We start from the raw sequence: 20419 nt of genomic DNA on the forward strand, positions 1-20419 counted from the left end.
TTATATTTAAAATGTATTTTAAATTGGAGATTTTTGTTACAGACTTCAGGATAATCTGTAAAAGGGAAACAGATACATTCCTTCAGTACAGTATTTGCCAGCTAATGGACACCATGGTCAAGAGAAAAATCCCATGTCCCAGGAATCTGAGGAAGGGCTGTTACACTGCCTGTTGTATCTTTACCCACAAAGTAAACCAGAGGTACAGGTTTCAGTGATCGCAGATTTTAGGAATAAGAACATCTCTCAAATCTTGCATCCTTTTGCTCAAACAAATGTATTATTGGATGATATTTTGTTCAGAGGGTACCATTTATCAACAGCAGAATATTATTTGGTTAGAAGTGTAACTGAGGTGCTAATTTTTCCCATTTTGTCTAATTGTTTGCTCCCTGGTCTGTTAATCTGAGTCTTGATATTGTTTTTGCAAAGATGTCTGTAATTTTGCTTGAGATACCATATTTGCCAAATCCTTCAGAGCTGCTCTAGAAGCAAATTTGAGTTGGGGATTTCATCTCCCCTTTTGTATGCCATTGTCCATAGTTTACTGGTACTTACCTTATACATTAGAAGCTGTCTTGGTGCACAGACAATTCTTGATTTGACAAAGGTCCAGTGTAGAGTGACATTTATGGTTGACTCTTAAGAGTTCATCTGTCCTGTAGAACTGAAAGCTTCTCCAGCTTGCACTGGAGTACAGTGTGACTGCTTTAATACAATGTTAAGCTGAAGTTGGTGAAGGTGAGGACAATTTTTAGTATTTAGAGCAGTTTGGAGGCGATTGTGCTGTTTGAGGGGGGTGAGTAAAGAGGGGAATCTGTCATGTCTGATTCTGATCCAGCACTAGTGAATGTGACTGGTGTGACTCAGGCAGAGCAGCTCAGATGTCTGTTTGTTACTATCCACTGTATCTAATTCAGAGATAGTTTATAAGCTTGAGTTCCATAGTAAACCTGAATTTATTCTTTGTTCTTGTGATCTTGGGGCAAATAAACCCCAAATGTGGAACATGGGAAGCACCCATGCACTTGTATGTGAGCAATCGTGTGTAAGAGCTAACCTGAATCTGCCAGGCTTACTTGCTGCTGTAACACCAGCAGATAAACAGGATTTGTTAATTTTGTAAATAACATTTCTTTCACTGTGTGCTGGATTTGTACCTTTAGGTTTGAGATATTCTATTATTTGATTGAAAACAGTGTATAAGTAATAATAGTAACTTAGTGACTGATACTTTGAGTGTTTCTGTATCTACGAAATAGCTCAAAATAAACCTTTGATCAGATGTTTCCAATTTGATGTAAAAGGGAGATAAACCAATAGTTTGAACAAAATGCATTACCTGTGCAAAGTAAATGATCTGTTTTCTACTGAATGGATTCCTTCAATATCATAAATGGATTTTATTTATGGAATAATCAACTGAAATGTTCCAAAGCCTCTCAGTTTGCTATTTGGGAGCAAAAATTTGTGAGTGCGTTTCAAGCCATATTTTACTAACCTTTGTTTGTGTTTTTAAGCTCCACCTAGAAGCATTGTGCTTTTAAATCAGCAGAATTTCAGACTTGCAACACAAGTTTCTTATGCTTCAGACTTGTCAAATCAAATATTTGGAGCCTCAGTGCACAGAAAAGAACAGTTCAGTGGATCTCAGGATGCAGACAATACATTTTTATGTTCATTAAATGTGTCTAGAACATGTCATCTGTGCAGTCCTTGTATAGCTTCTGTAGTGTCTGACTTTGGCACTAGAGATTTCATGGTTTTTAAAAATGACAACTTTTGGAGGTATTTAAGTTTGGTACATCAAGTTTTAGATTTACACAACATTAAACTACTTAGTTTTAACTGAAAGAATATAGCTGCAGTAAAGAGTAAATGTTTATTTTTGTTCCCAGTAGCTTAAAAGGCTGTTATAAGTAGACATAAGTAATCTTAAGTAATGCTTGAAAAACTGAGATGGCGTTCCTCTACATGAAAGCTTTACTTTGAGCTGAACTATGAGCTTCCTTTAAGGAAACTCTCGCTAAGGAGTAATTGACATCTCGAGGTTCAAATTTGTTACAAATTGTTTCAATTTGTTTGCTCTCCTTAGTTATATCTTCAGAAACAATAAAATCAGAAGTCCAAGATAAAGGAATCTCTAGAGAACATCTGTGCCTTCAGATGTTCAACTTTCTGTTGAGATAATGATTGTAAATTCAATTACAGGACCCCATCAGTGGCCTTGAGTCCTGAATATTCTCAGTAAGGGAAATTTCTGCCTGTATCTGTTCAATCTTTCTGATTAATATTTTTATTGACTGTATCTTAGGAGCTATATGAAAAAAATGGACAACTCTAATAAAAAAATTAAAGAAATTCCCTGAGAATTTTTTTATGTGACCTGATAATTTCAGAAAAGACTGGTTCATACAAGGCCTTAAATTTAATAAGCCTTGTGGACTTTAGTAATCTGTAAGCCATTTTCTCAATAGTATTGTGTCAGGTCTACATTGAGAATTGAATTTTTAACTAGTAAGGAGAAAAAACTTATATTTCCATATTTAGTTGACCGTTAATGCTTGTTATTCTTTTTGTCCAAAGCTGAAAGAAATAAACTGGAGCTGTAGACTTTCTGCATTGTAGGGTGAGTGCAGCTGGGCCTTTGTTCCATCAGCACTTCCAGTGGAGCAGCAAGAGATTTGCGACTGCCATTGCTCCATTTTTAGGTCCTTTCAAGTAACTCCAGATGAACAGGGAGATCAGTGCAGCCCATCTTGGCTCTTCAGTGACATGGTAGTAGAGGGACAAGAAAGAACTTACAAACTATTTCATAAATTTGAGGCCATAAGGCTTAAGCTCATTTGCTGTTCAGCATCAGTATATTTTATTTCTGCCTAAAACTATATTTTTAATGTGATTGCATCACTTCAGTTGTTGAGTACCTCAACCTTATCTGTTGTAACCAGTTTTCGAGCATTGTTTATCAGGGGCAAAGGGGGAACAATACCTTCTTTACCCTTCTTTTTCTGGTTGGGACATCTGGAGAAGCCCTTTCTGTTGCTTTTTGTGTCTTTTGCCAGATTCAGTTTCAGCTGTGCTTTGACCTTCTTCACCCCAGCTCTACACAACCAGACTTCATCTCTGTACTCTTACCAGGTCACCTGTCTTAACTTCCCACTGTCTGTATATTTATTTCTTGCCCTTTAGTTTGACCAGCCTGTCCCTGCTCAGCCACGCAGGTCTCTTGCCTGAATTCTTGCTGCTGGGAATCACTAACTCTTGTGTTCAATAGAAGACTTCCTTAAAGATCTGTCAGCTCTCTTCCACTCCCTCATCCCTGAGGGCACTCTCTCAGGGGATCCCACTGACTAGCTCCCCAAAGAGCTGGAAGTCTGCTTCCCTAAAATTCATGAGCCCAACTTTACTCCTAACCTGATCCACATCCAATGCATGATCGCTGCCTCCAATCCTGATGTCCCCATTTGCTTTGGTGACCAGCAGATCCCAAAATGCCTACCCTCTGGCAGGTCTGTTACCTGGGTCAGGAAATGGTCCCACATGCATTTCAGGAGTCTCCAGGGCTGCCTGCAGCTCACCATGCCACGTTTCCAGCAGATGTTGGGGTGATTGGAGTCCCTCAGAAGGACAGAAGCCTTGGGCACGATGCCTCCTCTTAGCTGGAGCAAGAGGGCTTTGTCAAGGCTCCTCTTGACCTGGCAGCCTGTATTGGACACCACGTTATCCTTGAGTTCAGATACTTCTATGTTGCTGGAGCCACTGACATTCTATTAATTGTACTATGTGATTGTACTGAATATTTTTTAATTTATGATCTAATCATTTGCACCTATGACCAAAAGCTGTTTCAGCAAAATATCCCTTTTAATTTACTCATTGCTCACTAATTTACAATCAAAAATCCAACAAGGTTAATGTATTGTTTGTTGTTTTTTTTTTTGTTTTCTTACAGTTCAACTTTGTGGGAAAACTTTTGGGTCCACGTGGTAATTCTCTAAAGCGTTTACAGGAAGAAACACTGACAAAAATGTCTATTTTGGGAAAAGGTTCCATGAGGGACAAGACAAAGGTAAGGCCAGACTATGCCAGAGGAGTTTTGATACTTACCTTAAATTTCTGAGGAGGGGAACAAACCTTGTAATGAAAATTGGAACAAATCAAAAGCATAGGAGATCCTAATGTGGATTATTGGTTAATGTCTCTCTTTAGCCAGTCAAGCCAAGATTCCACATGCAGTGGAATCAAGCCAATACATGTCACATAATGGAAGGCAGAGAATTTTATGGGAGCTAAATTGCTGTTAAAGAGGGATACTTGAATGGGAACAAGTTGTGATTTTTGTGTTGGTCTTCATGGGAAATGAAAAAAACCTGAAATGCATAATATGTTCCCAAGGTTGTGAGATGTAGCCAGTGGGTGAATGAGCTCATTTTCATTTGTGTGCTGTTATAAGAGTTTTAGTGTGTAGTATTTTCATAGAACCACAGAATATCCTGAGCTAGAAGGTACCCACATGGATCATCAAAGTCCAGTTTCTGGCCTTGCAAGTATTGAAGAAAGTAACGGAAGCATTGCTAAGTCATGTTACAGAACTAAAATAAAATACAATAATAAAGTGAACTTAGCAAAAAAAGCACAGAGTTACCTTAAACGTTTGGTTATGGGAATGATCTTAAAAAAACCTGCATTGAAATTTTGTATGTTTTGTTGAAGGTGCTGATTGAAATGCTTTTTTTACCAGATCCTATGCAGAAAATGGTGGCTCTTATATTGCTTATATCAGCCAACTTGATTGATAAACACAGAAAGGAAGTTTCTTAGCACTCTGCTTTCTGCACAAACTAACTGCACAGTGATTTTTTTTTTCCACTTTAGGAGAAAAGGACAGGGAACATGTGGTGCAAGTATATACTAAAAACCAGTATATGGAGAACTCAACTAGCTTCCAGGGCTGGTGACTCATATGTTTTGAGTAACTGTGCCTAAAGTATTTAACTGAGAAGCAGTTCCTATTAAAACTAAATACTTGAGCTGTGATGTTTATGTTAGGTTACTTTCTATTTTTATGATCTCTTATTTTTATTGACAAAATAATGATTTTACTGATAGAGTCTAATCCTGCTGACTGACCTCCGAATATTCTCGGTCTGGGTGCTCTGACAGTGATTTAGACTGTGTTTTTTTGGTTATTTTTCCTGTTTTAAACATCTTCATAGTTAAATACAAATCATGTTGATAAGATTGTTATTCATGTGGAGCAGAAATGGATTGTCACATATAAACCTCAACCCAAAATTAGGTGTGTGCAGGGAAGATTTCAACTATCATTGCAATTTACAATTTTAGTAATCTTAAGGGTGAAGTGTTTACCTGGTGCTTGCCAAATACAGGAAGCTGCAGGGGCGTGTTAGTTTTTTAGACAACAGAACTGCTAATTATTTGCTATAATATTATCTGGTAAAGCTATGAAATTATTTTTAGTGCTAGTTTCATCCCTTTGGACCAGTCAAGTACACACAGGCGAGGGGCAGTCTGAAAAAAGCAAGTCCTGCCCTTTTGGTCTGTGAATATTTTGCATGTGAATGTCAGTATTTGAGAACTGAGCTCTGCTTTACTCCATTGAACTCAGCTTTGCAGTCATTGAAGTGGGTTGGGTGAAGAAAGATGAAAGAAATAACCTTGCTACTGAAATAGCTAGTGAACTCTTTTTGCTAATATTCTCCTCCCTCATTTCATATGCTGTTAGCTTTATCTCCAAATAGCACAGTTCTGTGAAGGATGCACTCATTGGATAAAAACTTCAGTGAGAACAGCACAGTAATACTGAGATTGAAATAATATTGGTTAAAGAAGCTTGCTCTTGTGGAATATTAGATCAAACCTGTTTCTGTAGACTTCACTTTCAAGAAAAAAAGTGTCTTCTTCATGAAACTGATGCAACTGGGAAAACTCTTGGAGGCATTCCTCTTTGTGCTACAGTTTCTGAATGTGAGCAGAAGCTGTTGGCTCTTACTTCATGTTACTTTTTTATTTTCAGACATTTGAACATGAGTGAAAAGTGTCTGCAAATTCCTCTGGAGAAACTTCAACACTTGCATTGTTTCAAACAAGAATGTGTAAAAACAATCTTTTTTTTTTATCTCCTAGGAGGAAGAGTTGAGAAAAAGTGGAGAGGCAAAGTATTTCCACCTAAATGATGATCTACATGTTTTAATTGAAGTATTTGCTCCACCTGCAGAAGCATATGCCAGAATGGGACATGCATTGGAAGAAATCAAGAAGTTCCTCATCCCTGTTAGTATTTTTTTTTAATGAGAATTCTGGTAGTCTTGAGTGAGAATTGTTATTTCTAAAATTGAGTAAGCTGGTCTAGCAAAGGTGTCTCTGCCCATTGCAGGGGGTTGGAGCTAGATGATGTTTAAGGTCCCTTCCAACCCAAACTGTTCTATGGCTCTGAACACGCACAGCATTGGTCAGGTCATGTTGCTTGATGTCCTTTATGAAAGAGCTGATGATTGTCAAATACTTTGTTTTGATAGAGGCAGTTACTGGGTGAATCTGTAACTGTCCACACAAATCTCATGACTTGATGTACAGTAAAAGAGAAACTTATTCTTGCTTAACTAGTTACATGCAAAGTATCAAAGACTACAAATAATTGTAAAAATCTGTAAAATGCATGCCTTTAATGTTTTCTTGGTACATGAGAAGCATCAGTTCTGTTTAAGAATTAATACATTTGAAGCTTTAGTATTTCTCTCACCTGTAATCCTGGTTTAGTGTTGAGTGCTGAGAATCAATACAGGTTTATCTTGCATCTTCATTTTTATCACAATACTAGTAATACATGAGCTATACTTGTTCTCTGGTGCATACTTCAGCTTCCATTGTATGGGTGTATAAAATGAGATCTGGTTTCCAGTACAATTTTGTACTCCACGTTTGGGATATATCTAGTTAATGGATTTCTAATGTCTTCTATAAGAAGATAACTTCATCTGCTTCTCATGTAAGAAGCAACCTTACTTCTTTTTAATATTAAACTGCTTGAAAAAATCCAGCCTCTCTTAGGAAGTTCTGGAGCACTTGAGGTGATGTTTCTCTGTGTGAAGTTCCCAACTGTTTTAGCTCTTAAGGGAACATTTCTTCAGTCTCTATTGGTGATCAAAGGAATAGTATAGAGAGCAAAGCATTCTCAAGGCGCATTGACTTCTGTTTATTTTTACTGCTGAAAATGTTACCCAAGTGTTAGTGTTTATTTGTGTCAGATCTGGGAAGTGTGGGGACCTGGCCAAAGAAAGCTTCCTGAGGCATTTTTCTGAGTGACAGCAGCTTGGAAATGTCTGAGTGGGGCCAGAGTGGCTGTATTGGGGACCTGCTGGGGTTGTCTCTTGTACAGTTGGTGCTGGTGACTAAACAGTGCTGCTGTGTGTATTTTGGGAATTATAGTTTGTACCAAACCTAGTCCACATCTGTGTAACCACCCAGAGAGTGGTTGGGCACCAGAATAGGCTCCCCAGGGAAATGGTCACAGCACCAAGCCTGCGAGAGTTCAAGAAATGGACAGTGCTCTCAGGCAATGGTGGGATTCTAGCAGTGTCCTGTGCAGGGCCAGGATTTGGACTTAAATGATCCTTCTTGGTCCTTTCCAACTTAAGCTTTTTTATGAAACTAGGTCTCCAGGTGACTGGAGCTGTGTGCTCCTTGAGTATTTCTTCTGACTTGTTTTTGTCTGAATGAAGTGAGTTCATGTGCCCCAATACTACACTGTGGTATGAACCAAAGGATGCTAAATGACAATTGTCAGCAAGTTCTGTAGGAATATGTCCTGATGTGAAATAACCCTAATGTAGATGCACTTTAGGACAGTTAAAAAGCAAAGATGTCCTGGGTGTTATGTTCTCATCTTATAAAAAAATCAAGCTTCACATTGTACATTTGTCTGCGGGTTCCAAATTGCTTTTTTTCTTGGTGCATGTGAAAAGAGCTGAATGAGCATACTGCTGTTCAGACATCCTAACACATCAGACAGGGGATACTCAACAGGATATTTGTAGGAATGCTGGGCTTTCATAATGTCAAAGGTTTCTCTATTTACACGATTCATGATTTAATGGTGTGGAGAGATAAGGAGAATTAAATTCTTGGCTATTCTAGACAGCAAACAGCTGCCGTTTTTAGATAGAAATATGTTTAATTTGATAAATGCTTCTTGCACGTGCTGATAGGAAGGATATGCCTGATCCTTATGCCCCCCTTCATCAGAGGTCTTATTTTTCTTCATTGAGCTTGATTTCCCTAATGTTGCCATAAATGAAGTAAGCTTATCAAAACCTGGTCATTAGTGTGTTAAGCCAGTAGAATTACAGACTGATAATGAGCAGTTCATTGACTGGTGCTTATACACTTTTCCATCTTTATTTTTTGATCATTGCATCTTTATTATACCGAGCTGAACTGATGCTACATAATCTCTCCTGAACTGTGGGATCAAGCCAACACTGTCTTAATTTCCCTTTGGCTTTTCAAATGTAAGCTTATCAGAATTGCTCTAAATGCCTTAATCTCTTTCGCCTGCCCCCCCTTGCAGCAGCCACTGAAGGAATAAGGAGCAAGTTTTTCTTCTCTAGAACAACTGTTTAGTTCACTGCTGCCAAATGAAACTTTGGTTTTAATTTTTTTTTTTTCTCCAAGGTCTGTCGTACCTTTCTTAAGAAATTACCTGTTTTATTTCAGGAAAGATGTCTTGCTATGAGTATATATGATTATGATAATAATTTGCATTCTCCTTACAATGTAGGGTCACTCTGACTTCCTACAATTTTTGATGCTAGACCCAATTTATGAATATGGTTACTGTTCATTTTGCAGATCAATGCTGAACATAACATCATGTTTGGTGCTAGAATGCAGAATACAGAATATCCCTGTGGTAGCTGACTATAGCAAAAATGCCTCATCCTCTCTTATTGGATCTTTGGATCCATGGGCAAGCATCCTTGCATTGAAATTTAACCTCAAGCAGCTGCAGTGGTGCAATTTCATTTAAACTATTGACATGACTCAACCCAAAACATAAAAACTGATTTTGAGGGTATTTTTGGCTGTTGGTATTTTATGTTGCCTTGAGTCTTGCCTTTCTTCTGCAGTTGGAATTGTGGCTTCTTTTAGTATATGCTTTTACCTTCCTTTAAATTAGCCAGACTCTTTAGTTCTTCTCCTTATTCTGGCCAGACTCTTTGATCAGCACTCTTGTTTGAGTATTAGATTGGTGGGTATTGTCCTTGATACTGGATATCTCAGAATTACTTCTGTCAGGTCAAAAGGCCAGGTACTTTCAACCTCACCTGCCCCTGTATTCTACCAGTGTTTCAAGGCCAGGATGGATGGAGTCCTGAGCATCCTGGTCTCCTGGAAGGTGTCCCTGCCCATGGCTGGAGAGTTGGAATAAAATGGTCTTTAAGGCCCTTTCCATCCCAAACCATTCTGTGTTTCTATGGCTATGGCAGTTTTGGCCATTAGAACTTAGCCTGTTTTGCTTAATTTTTGAGCAGTGGCAGTCATTTGTTTTCTGACAGAGAGCACTAATTACCCTTTGCCTTTGGTTACCAGAGATTCTTGTTTTCCTTGTCTTTAAAGCCAAGTATAGAAATGTCTTTGAGAGAACAATCTATACCAGTTATATGACAATGTGAGCAGGACTCACAACCTTTTACTGTAGCCTGTCCTACCTTCTGCATATTTGGTTTGTAAATGTGGTGATGAAATAGCTTTTAATTGCATTTTGAAGAGTCTGTGGCCTTTGGAAGCTCTCACAGACTGTTCCTTAACTAAGCTGGCAAGTAACTGTAAGGTGTAAAAAGGTGGCTGGAAACCTGATAATTATTGATTGCTCACTGTCAGGATAAAGATCTACTTGAGTGCTTTGCAAAGCTACAAAGGGTTTTGTAGGGACCTGTCCTAACATGATATAAATAAATAGCTTTGCTAATGGTTTGAGTGATAAATTGAAATAAGGTCTTAAGCTAGAGTGATCCCAAAGAGCTGCTGCCAATGCGTTGATCTGGCTGGGTGAAAATCATAGATACAATTTGAAAGACTTTAGTTAGATCCTGTAATTGTGGGGACTTGTGGGATGAAAATCTCCTGCGTGGATCTTGATGAAAATGCACCCTCCATGGTTGGATAAGACTGTAGTTAGTCAGGGTAGTCAATTTATTCATAAAGTGAGAGTACATCTGTTCAATTGAAATTCAGCAGCAACATTTGACTAAAATTCAAGTGCCACTGCCTAAGCTGTTCAGAGGAGGGATGCATTCTAAAGGGTTTCCATGTCTGTCTTCTAGGTGAGGAAAAGATTATTGTCTGCTTAATTTGACTTGAAGTGCACTGTTTCCAGCAGTGAGTATTCATAAATTGACCGTCTGCTACTTTTAATTGAGGAATCCATTTCAGAGTCTAATGGATTAACACTGCAGCTTATCGTGGCTGCCTTGTACTGCCCCTTCACTCTGCATCCTCCTGCTGCCTCTGTGATAAGGGCCATGCTTTCTGTTCTGTGCTGTGCACAGTGGAGCCCTTCTCTGTCACCTAAGGCTGCTGCTGTGTCTGGTAATGTGCTGCAGGAAAGTGAGAAAGCATCAGGGAGAAAAGAAAAAGGGACCCAACACACACAGTGGCAACCCGAGCACATCTTTTCTAGGAGATTAAATTAATTGAGTAAAAAATGATCAAAGGTGTTTTTCCAGGGGCACAGTTCTGATAAAGATGTTTTGTGAAGAAATTATAAAGGGCATCTGATACAGGCTGTCAGAACTTTGATATTGTGTGTTGGTGGTACAGTGTCTTGCCGTTTTGTTCTATACAGGACGTAGAATTTTGCATTTGCAGCCAGCTATGATCCAGCAACAAACAAAAAATACAAAGTGGATTTCTGTACTGTAGCTGGCCAGAATAGTGTTCAGTTTCCTGTTTTTAGTCTTCTCCCTGTGATGGATTGGTTATGTATTGGGTCCTGGCCATTTAATAATGGACTCTGTTTCTGAAAAGCTTCAATTATGCCATTTGAAACAGTTATTTCAGTCTTTTAGACCTTTTTCATATTTGCTATTTTGTTTCTGCTGCTAAATTGAGGATGATCTCAGGTGGGCAGTTGGGAGTTAAATTTCAGAACCTATTTAATGTTATTTGGACAAAAAATGCTGTTATGGTACTTCTTCTTTTAACACCAGTAAGTTCCTTCAGCAATGGTGTATAAAGGACAGCTTTTTTATTTCCACTTATAGAAGTCTAGGAGAAGCAGAATGTTTCAAGGATAATTGAGAGATTTGAATTCATGGAAGTTTTAATCTCCTTTCAATGCAGGGTTATGTTTCAGAGTCTCTAAGACTCCCTGACAATCTTTTGGTCCTTGTCTAGTGAATAAATGTAATAAACTCAGATTTGCAGTGAGATGCAGATTCTTTGTTTTTTCATTGAATTGCAAAATGGGTGGTGTTAGAACAAGCCTTCCTTCTTGAAATGGTAGGATTTGCAGAAGAGCTATTGTATCAGAAGTATCCCTTTGTTCCTATGTGAGCAGCTATTAATATTTTGATTCTCAGTTAGTACAGATGCACCTTGGGTAAAATAGTTATCTTTAATTCACCTTTATGGCTGCATTCTGCTTGGCTCCCTTTAAGTGGAGGAGAAATGATAGAAAAATACTTGTATCTCCAGAGTTCAGTGCTGGGTCTGTTTTATTCCTGTGTGCTCTGCTTGTTTTGGAGGTTGACTCAAGGTCCCTGAAAACTGTGCTTGAGAAGTACCATATTAATTCTGTCTGTAAAAGCATGAGCTTTCCTTTTACTAGACCTTGAGAGTAGAGGATTTTTGCAGACAGAAATAAGCCATATGTCCTTGGCATTTTTACCATTGCACGTTATAGAATTTAATTTTTTGAGCTCTTCTTATTAGATAACAGTGTGTGTGTGTATTGAATGAATTCCTGTGTTCATTCTGTAACACCTGACTTTAAAAGTGTGGATTCCTAATCTATTCCTTCATTTTCATGTGCTGCTCTCAACAGTTTGTTTATTCCCTACTCTTTTGCAACTCTCTCTCTCTCTCTCCTCTTTTTCCTGCTTTTAGCACACAGTCATTCTACAGCTGGAGCTACAAACTAGATCTCAGTTCAGAATATGGGATCTTGATTTTTTTTTTTCTGGTTTCCTTCTATCTCTGCAGCATTTTAACTTTGCTATTTTAATTGGTTAAGCTACATAAAAATATATGCAAAGGCAAGAAAAACATGCCCGAGCGAAAAATGGGAGAATTATGTAGAATTATTACGTAGAATTTTCTAATAATGTTTGGACTGAATATTATTCCTATCTTATAATGTATATTAAACTTTTTCAATGGAATGTTCAACTTTTTAAGAGGAGACTTTCAGGAGCAGTGTTTGCTGAGAGTGGTGAGTAAACAATTAAATTTTTTTCTCACTCTGCCTCCCCCTTGTTTTAGGACTACAATGATGAAATCAGACAGGCACAGCTTCAAGAATTAACATACTTAAATGGTGGCTCAGAAACTGCAGAAGTTCCAGTTGTCCGTGGAAAAGCATCGATTCGAGCAAGAGGAGTGCCTGTTCCTGCGTTGTCCAGGTATGTGGAATTTCATTGCAATCCATGCATTTCAAGCTTTTCCCTTCAAACACAATTTCTCCCCCAAGTATGACATGAAGGATTCCCAAAAGAAGAGCAAAAGATTGAGGAAACAACCTTCATTTATTGATGGAAGTTTAGTTCATTTGGACTGAATCAACAATGCCCTTGTGGAACTGGAATGCTGCCTTTGGAAAGAAGCAGTGCACAGCACAGGAGATGTTCAGTCCTACTGTGAGCAACTTGATTTCTAGTCTTGAGTTGCTCCTTAGGTGCAGTCTGTGTTTGGGCCCTATGGAATTGACAGCAGTAAATCTCTTACCTTGATTGATGTGAATTTCAGGCAGTATCTACAACTTATACTGTATGCTTTTCTTTTTTATGGTACTACCAAGTTTTCATAGTCATGATGAAATGATATAGAAATGCTCTGGAGGTAGAATTTGGATTTTCTTGTTTGAGTGGCATTTTGTGAAAAGTGGCTTTTGTTTGATTTGGGAGTAGGCAAAGTCCACTGCTCTTGCTGTTTTTCTTTGTCACAGGAGATGTATTGTTTTTACTCTAGCATCCCCCATCTTCACTGCAGTACTGAGATGACAGTTGAAACTCCTTCAAGTTCAGAAGTGTGAAAACAAAACCTAAATAAAGTTCATAACTGTTTATGTTACAGAATACAGGGATTGTGGCTGCAGCACCTGAGTGTGACTGTTAGTTGTCGTCATCTTCTCTTCTGTTTTGTGTACAGTTCTTGTCAATGCAACTTGAAACTTGCATTTCTGAATGCAAGTTGTAAACTAATTTCTTGTTTCAATGCATTTCTTGTGAACTAATTTCTTAATAATACCCTGAAGCATTTTACCTCAGATGATGAAGCATATTAGAAGAAGCAGCACTAAGGAAATATTCCATTTATATAGATCTGCTTAGTTACATGTATCCTGAAAATGATTCAAATGCAATGCAGAGTGAATCTTAATTTAAAGAATATATTCTTACTGTGGGTTGTGTGTTGGGAGAAAAAGTTCTCTCAATTATCAAATTGTTGTTCTTGTATTTTGTAATATTGTGTAAATACATATACTGCTTTTCTTGATTTTCATGTTCTGAGTAGTGTTAATTATATATTGAGATTCACCTGTTGGGTTTTTAATCTTGTAATCATCAGCCATACAAGAGTTCTTTCAGATTAGAGACCTTATTTGGTCTTGGAGGGTTTTTTGGGGATTTTTTTTGGTTTGTTTTTGGTTTTTTGTGTTGTTGTTTTTGTGGGGTTTTTTTGTTTTGTTTTTGTTTGTTTGGTTTGGTTTTTTTTGGTTTTTTTTGCAAATTTTTTTTTTTTTGTTCTTTTAAATAGCTGTCTGTAACTTTGCCACAGTTGCCTGTAATGATTCTGCTACAGACTCAGAGTATGGATAAATTTTCAGTATTTTTTAAAGTTTATTTCATTTTCCATGCCCTTCAGGTAATATTTCTGGGATACAGAAGCTATTGTTTGGTCATTTCCTATCACCAAATCTTGATAACTAATTTACACTGTTAATACCTAGTATGTGCATATGTCAATAGTTTTTTAGAGTACTACATTTCTAACATCACGAGTTCAATCCACTGGATTTTGGTAAATGATTTTTTCAAATCTGCATTTTATGCAAGAGATAAACTGTTACAGAACTTACAGAATCCTTCAGGGAAGTGTCTTCAATGTAAATTAAAATTCCATTAGTGTTTGATTTGGAGATGACAGTAAAAGATTGTGGTTTTTTCATCACCATTTTTCACATATATTCTAAAGGAAAGTTAAAGTGTGTCTGTTTGACTTGTCCTTACTTCAAGGCTTGTCTTAAACTCCAAGACACATTTTTCTCAAATTGAAGTGCTCTGTTAGCATATTCCTTAAGTGAAGTTCAGTTCTGTTGCTACTGAGATTCTACAGCCATTGAGCTGAAGATCTCAAACACAGTTATAAAGCTCTGATTCTTTTTTAGCAGAAATGGATTTCAATGAATAATACTTTTGTTGAAGCAAAGCTTTAAAGGCTTTGTCTCAGAGTTGGATAAAACAGTTTCAATAGGCAGCATCCCTGAGATATCCAGGAGAAGTTGAAGCAAAGCCTCAGAAGACTTGCAAAATGAAGTTTAAAACCTTGATCCTAACCTTTCTTTGTAATCTGCAGAATGGTGTTATGATACTAGCCTTTATACATGAAACATCCTGTTGAGTGTATTTAAGTACCCACTTTTGAAACCTTTATTACTCCTGAATAGTTTCAGTTAAAAAAAAAATACTAATTTATGCCTTTTTTGCTCCTTATCAGACATGTGAGAACTGGATATAATGCATCTTATTAAATCTATTTTTGGCTCCATAACAAAATTTTATTTTGTGGAAAACAGTAAATTTGTGTTTGCATGCAAAAATTGTAGTTCATATGCAGACATTCCTGTGTGTGGTAAGTAATTTCCTAATGGTTGTGGTTTGGAAACTCTATATTCTTTTTTCTGCGTTGTTCCTGATTTTCTTGACTAAATTTTTATGACTCTAGAGCCAAGTAACGTTTTGTGGATGAAATTTGTTCTGAAAGAACTATGCATTGCAGGCTTTACATTCAGGAATGTTCTTTTCTCATCATTGATCTCAGAGGATACAGCTGCTTTCTATAGATATTTCCTTTCCCCCCACCTTGCCCCAAGTTTTTGTCCCTAATACTGTTCAAGATGACCTTCAGATGTAATCACAGCATTTCTATTTTCTGTAGTGTTCATGCTGAGCACTTTAACTATGTTGACATAACTCCTCTTCCGTACAACAGGAAGGGAAAGTGGTGAAAGTCTGGTTTTGATTCCATTGTTTTTATTATGATCTTAAATTATTTTCTGGAGGCAACTGTATAACATGATCATACCAGTTGCTTCTAAATTTTTTGTGATAGCAAGCTTAGAAAGACCCATGGTGTTTAATGTGATGGTGTGAAGGTGTGAAACCAGAAAACGTAACTCTTTAGGAATCCGTGTTTCTTTAGTGCATGTGTGTTGCCATCCTGAATCAGGGCTTTATAAATGATAGCAACCAAAATTTAAATTTTGATTTCTGATTAACCAAAGACTTAAAATACACATATTAACATTCTAGTGGAAGGTGTCCCTCCCCATGGAAACAGAGTTGGCATTTGATGATTGTTAAGGTCTCTTCTAACCCAAACCTTTCTGTGACTGTATACATGTTAATGTACACCTCTAAGGAGGTTTTGCAACTAAAGCAGCATTTCTCCCTAAAACTTCACACTATTTTAAGAAAAACAGTAAGATTCAAGGATCACTCATTTGTGACTCCAACTGAGATGTTTTAGAAAAGCTAAATTCTAGAGGATGATAGTAATAAGTAAGAATTTGGCTAAAAGTTCCTTGATACCTTGGAGTGGCATGGAGGGAATGATTTCATGTCACTTATGGATAGAAAAAAAGGCACAGGATGGTTTGGGTTGGATGGGACCCTTACTGACCATCTTATTTCACCCCCTGCCATAGGCAGGACAACTTCCCCTATACCAGGTTGCTCCAAGTCCCACCCTGGCCTTGAACACTTCCAGAATTGGGGCATCTGCAACTTCTGTGGGCAACCTCTTCTGTATTGACTCACCACCCTCATCATAAATTTCTTTTTTATTTCAAATCTCAACCTGCCTTTTTCAATTGAAAGCTGTTGTTCCTCATCCTATCAATAGGGACCCTGATAAAATTACTCTCTTTTTCTTATAAGCAGCTCCACTTAGTTATTGAAAGGCCACAGTAAGGTAGAGCTGGCTGAGTTCACACCCCAGATTAAGAAAGATTGTATTTGAACACAGTAGTCTCATTAAATAAATGGTAGATTTCTGGTTTATGCTTTCAAGAGGGTGTGGAGGGGTTTTTTCTTTTCAATTTATTATTCACATTTCAGTCTGTGCATGGCTGGGTCCTAATGGTTGAATGACTGTCACTGTCTGGGGAAAAATAAAACTTCTACAGAAGTTGTGAGTCAGAACTTGCTGTCTTATATGTTAGAAGTAAGATGAGCTGATGTGGATCACTGCTGCAGTGTGTTCACAACTTCCAGCTGCTTTCCTGCCATGAACTGGTTTCTTTTTTTAAGAATCACTTTTTCTTGAGAACATGTAGGTAGTGAAGTGCAAAAGATTCTGTAGCACAAAATAAATATTTGACAAAGCCAGCTCAGAATCTATTCCAAAGGCAGATTATTAATAATGTTCACTGTTTTGTTTTAGTTTTTGATCTCCCATTTTCCACAAAATTAAACCATGAACATATGTATTACTGTTTTGAAATATAAATATGAAATAAAACTTGTGTAAGAGTGTTAACTCAATGGTGGCTCTTTTTTTTTGTTTGTTTCTTTATTCAGGAAGGATGAAAGGTCAGAAATCTGAGTTGTATCTGGAAATCAGTGTTTTAGTATTTTAAAATGCCAGCACCAAATAACCAGTCTGTTATTTTTCAGATGTCTAATATAAAACAAAAATATTTACAGTTTGAGGAACACTGAATGTAGCTGTCTGTGCTCAAATTAAGATAATATATCCACATCTGGTAACCAAATTTGTTAGATCTGTTTATTGAAGAGTGTAAATCCCTGCAGAAATATAGAACTATGAATGCTAAAATTAAAGAACTTCAAGTGTTTGCTCATTGAATAATGTAGTGTTCAAGAACTAGTCCTAAATTTTGTAAGTATTGTTATTTTAAAGCTATTCTTCCATTTAATGTTTCTGGGGGGAGATAGTGAAAAGGATCGTCATACCATTAACTGTTCCAATTTTTTGTTTCACTAAAAGTGAAGGAAAACTGTGAACTGACTGTAGTTGGGGTTTCATGATCAGAATAATTTTACTAACTCAGCCATCCAGTGATAGGCTAAACTGGAAATAAAAATCAGTGTCATTCTGGAGCAGACAAAATGCCAAATGAAATGATGGAAGTGGCTGTTGCTGAGGGCAGCTGGAGATGAGTGTGAGTGTGAGATGCCGTGCCTGCTACCGTGGGCAAGGGCAGTAAGTGTGCTGGAAATAAATCCTAGAAACACTGTGGGACTACTAGAAAGTAGAAATGTCAAATATTATTGCTAACAAAGTCCAAAGAGGAAGTGTATAATTTGGGAAAATACTATTTCAGTGGGAATCAATGATTAGATCAGTACTTGTAAATTCCTTCTGAGCATTCACAAATGTTTTGAGTCTAACATTGTGTAGCATAGTTCTAAGTGGCATTAGATTTTGGTGTTAGATTTTCTTGAAAATGTTTAAGTAAAACAATAAATTCAGGATTCAACCAATGAGATGTTAATCACAAAATTCAATACTTTACTAATGCTGTAAGTGGACACAGTAAGGTAGACTTTGCATTTGCACATTTTTAGACATTAACCATCATCTATCATTACTCCACAGTGTTTATAAATCACTTTAGCACCTTCTGACACTTTAGTTTGAGATTTTTTCTCCCCTTTCCTAGTGTGTTTATGGTTTTATAGAAATTGTGCTTAACTTTGTATTTTCTTGTATTTTCTTTTTCCTCATACACTGAATTGCAAGTGTAAGTAGTGAAATAATGTCACGAGAGGAGAGTTAGGTTCCAACAAAAGCAGCTTTCATAACAGTATCTTCAAGGGATGATGTGGTATGTGAGTTAGATTAGATTATTCCTCCCATTTTGTCATGAAATAAAAGATATTAAATGAGTTACTGAGATTTGCTTTACTTAGTCTAGTCCATGGTACCCAGATATCAAAGCCTTTTTTTAATGCAGAGCCTACAAGATAATTACCCAGCTTTGGGAGTAAAATTATTCAGAATTTAACAATCTAAATTGTTAACTTGTGTGTTTAATGGAGAAGGGTTAACTTTTTCACTGGATTCACCACTGCCAGATTAATAAATTCAGGAAAGTCAAACCCAAAGTGATTCTGAAGATGAAACAAATACTTTAAATTTTCTTGAAGCAGTAATAATCTGGCAATAAAATGCTTCTTTGAGAGCAGGGCACAACGGACTCAAGTGCATAGGTGAGCATTTTGTTGCTGAAGCCTTTTTGGAAGTGACAATAACAGTACCTGGCTAGGCAACAGGATTTGCTGAGTGTGTTTACTGCCAATAACCAAATACTAGAGTGTGTTTGATAGAAATTGCAGTTAATAGGTACTTAAAGTTTTTCTCAAAAACAAAGCAAAAAGAAATTCAAATGCTAAAGTCCCCTGTAATGTTCCAGTACTTGTTTACTGCAGTATCATACTCTGAGGGGTTATTGGCAAGAACCTTTTTATTTCACCTTTTCTGAAAATAAGACACTTTAACCTTGTTCCAAAGTATTTGCACTATCAAAGTTCTCAAAAAGTTTGGAGACAGGTCTGTGGAGTTCCAGTGCTTATTTGTGCATGCAATAAATCAGCCTGGATATATGGACTCAGCATTGTAAGAAGTTTTTATGGGTTCTTACTCAAAAGATGTTCTTATTGAGGACACTCAAAAGATTTCTTACAGGGACAGAGGTGACACCATGGTAGAGAGGAGAGAAAATAAAGACGAAAAAATACCTTTCTTATATTTTAGAAAGTGAACTGGTAATCAAGGCTGACAATGGGCTGACAAACCAGCTTTGATAATGTGTAACTTGTTACAAAGGTTTTATAAAGGAAATAAAACTACTAAGCAGTCTGATAGAAAAGACAAGGGGAGTTGGTGGCACCTGAAATTTGGCATCTTGAAAGGATATCCTTGGACTAAGAAGCAAGCAGTGGAAGTGATCTAAGAGCCATAAGAAGTTTGATTTAATGATAAGGTATCTCTTAATGTGATAAAACAGAGCTGAGATAAAATATGTAAAATAACTGTTGTAATTATTATCAGTTGTGCAACGATTCTTTCAATTATAGGTGAGATAGTTGTAGAGGGGAAAGGGTGGAGAACAGACCCTCTGGGCAGTTTCTTCAGATGCTTTGGAAGCAGATGGATACCCCTCAAAAGTAGTTGATTAGGAGATGAAAAGTCCAGGAAAGAAGGAAATTTCAAAATCAGCTTCATTCAGTTTTGTTCAGTCCTGTGTCTGGAGGAGCTCAGCACCTCCTGTTGCACTGCTCGCCTTGAGGAAGGTGCAGATTGTGCTGAGGGCACCCCTCAGCCTTCTCCATTCCTCTGATGTTTCTGTTGGACCCGTCAGATAAGCCTCAGTTGTCATTGGTGGTATGAAGTGCCTTAATCTACTTAATTGTTCTTGGTATGTGAGCAGTTCTAGACTGCTGTCATCTTTGACACAGTTTCTGATGCACATCCAGTTATTTTATAGGTTTTTTGTTTTTTTTTTTTTTTAATTAGGAAATAAGCTGATTTAGGAAACTAGTCTGTGAATACACACAGTTGAGTAGTGAAGTTTTGTGTGTACTCTTATATTTTCTAAAATTGTATTTTTTAGTGTCCTGACCTCTGGACCAATCTTAGTTCTAGATGTTCTGTAGGCAGTTACAGTGCAGAACCTATTGGTTTGTGTAATGGTAGGATATATAAATTTATACATGTGTAGTTATTAACTCCTAAGTGTCCCCTCCTGTAGCTTCAATTTTTTTAGCAATTTTCTAAAACATTTAGGTTGGGATTCAACTAGAATTTGGAGTAGGCATCTGAACCTCTGTTGCAATTTATTGAAAAATAGTGCATGTATTTTTATTTGTTCCTTTTGTTCTGTAATTTGTTTCTAAACCATTGGCAGCACTATCCAGTGGATTACTGT

At 37.2% G+C, this 20419-nt stretch overlaps 1 protein-coding gene across 3 annotated transcripts in view; it reads left to right on the forward strand.

Moving 5' to 3' along the window:
* The window catches only part of KHDRBS3 (KH RNA binding domain containing, signal transduction associated 3), a 90005-nt gene that overhangs the window by 31662 nt on the left and 37924 nt on the right, over positions 1-20419 (forward strand). For all 3 annotated transcript variants that reach the window (XM_036403187.1, XM_036403195.1, XM_036403204.1), the window contains exons 3-5: positions 3956-4072; positions 6151-6297; positions 12508-12647. In XM_036403187.1, coding sequence (XP_036259080.1) covers positions 3956-4072; positions 6151-6297; positions 12508-12647 — 404 coding nt within the window. The remainder of the gene's footprint in view (positions 1-3955; positions 4073-6150; positions 6298-12507; positions 12648-20419) is intronic.

The sequence above is a fragment of the Molothrus ater genome, chromosome 1 (assembly GCF_012460135.2).
Source record: "Molothrus ater isolate BHLD 08-10-18 breed brown headed cowbird chromosome 1, BPBGC_Mater_1.1, whole genome shotgun sequence".
Classification (NCBI taxonomy): domain Eukaryota; kingdom Metazoa; phylum Chordata; class Aves; order Passeriformes; family Icteridae; genus Molothrus; species Molothrus ater.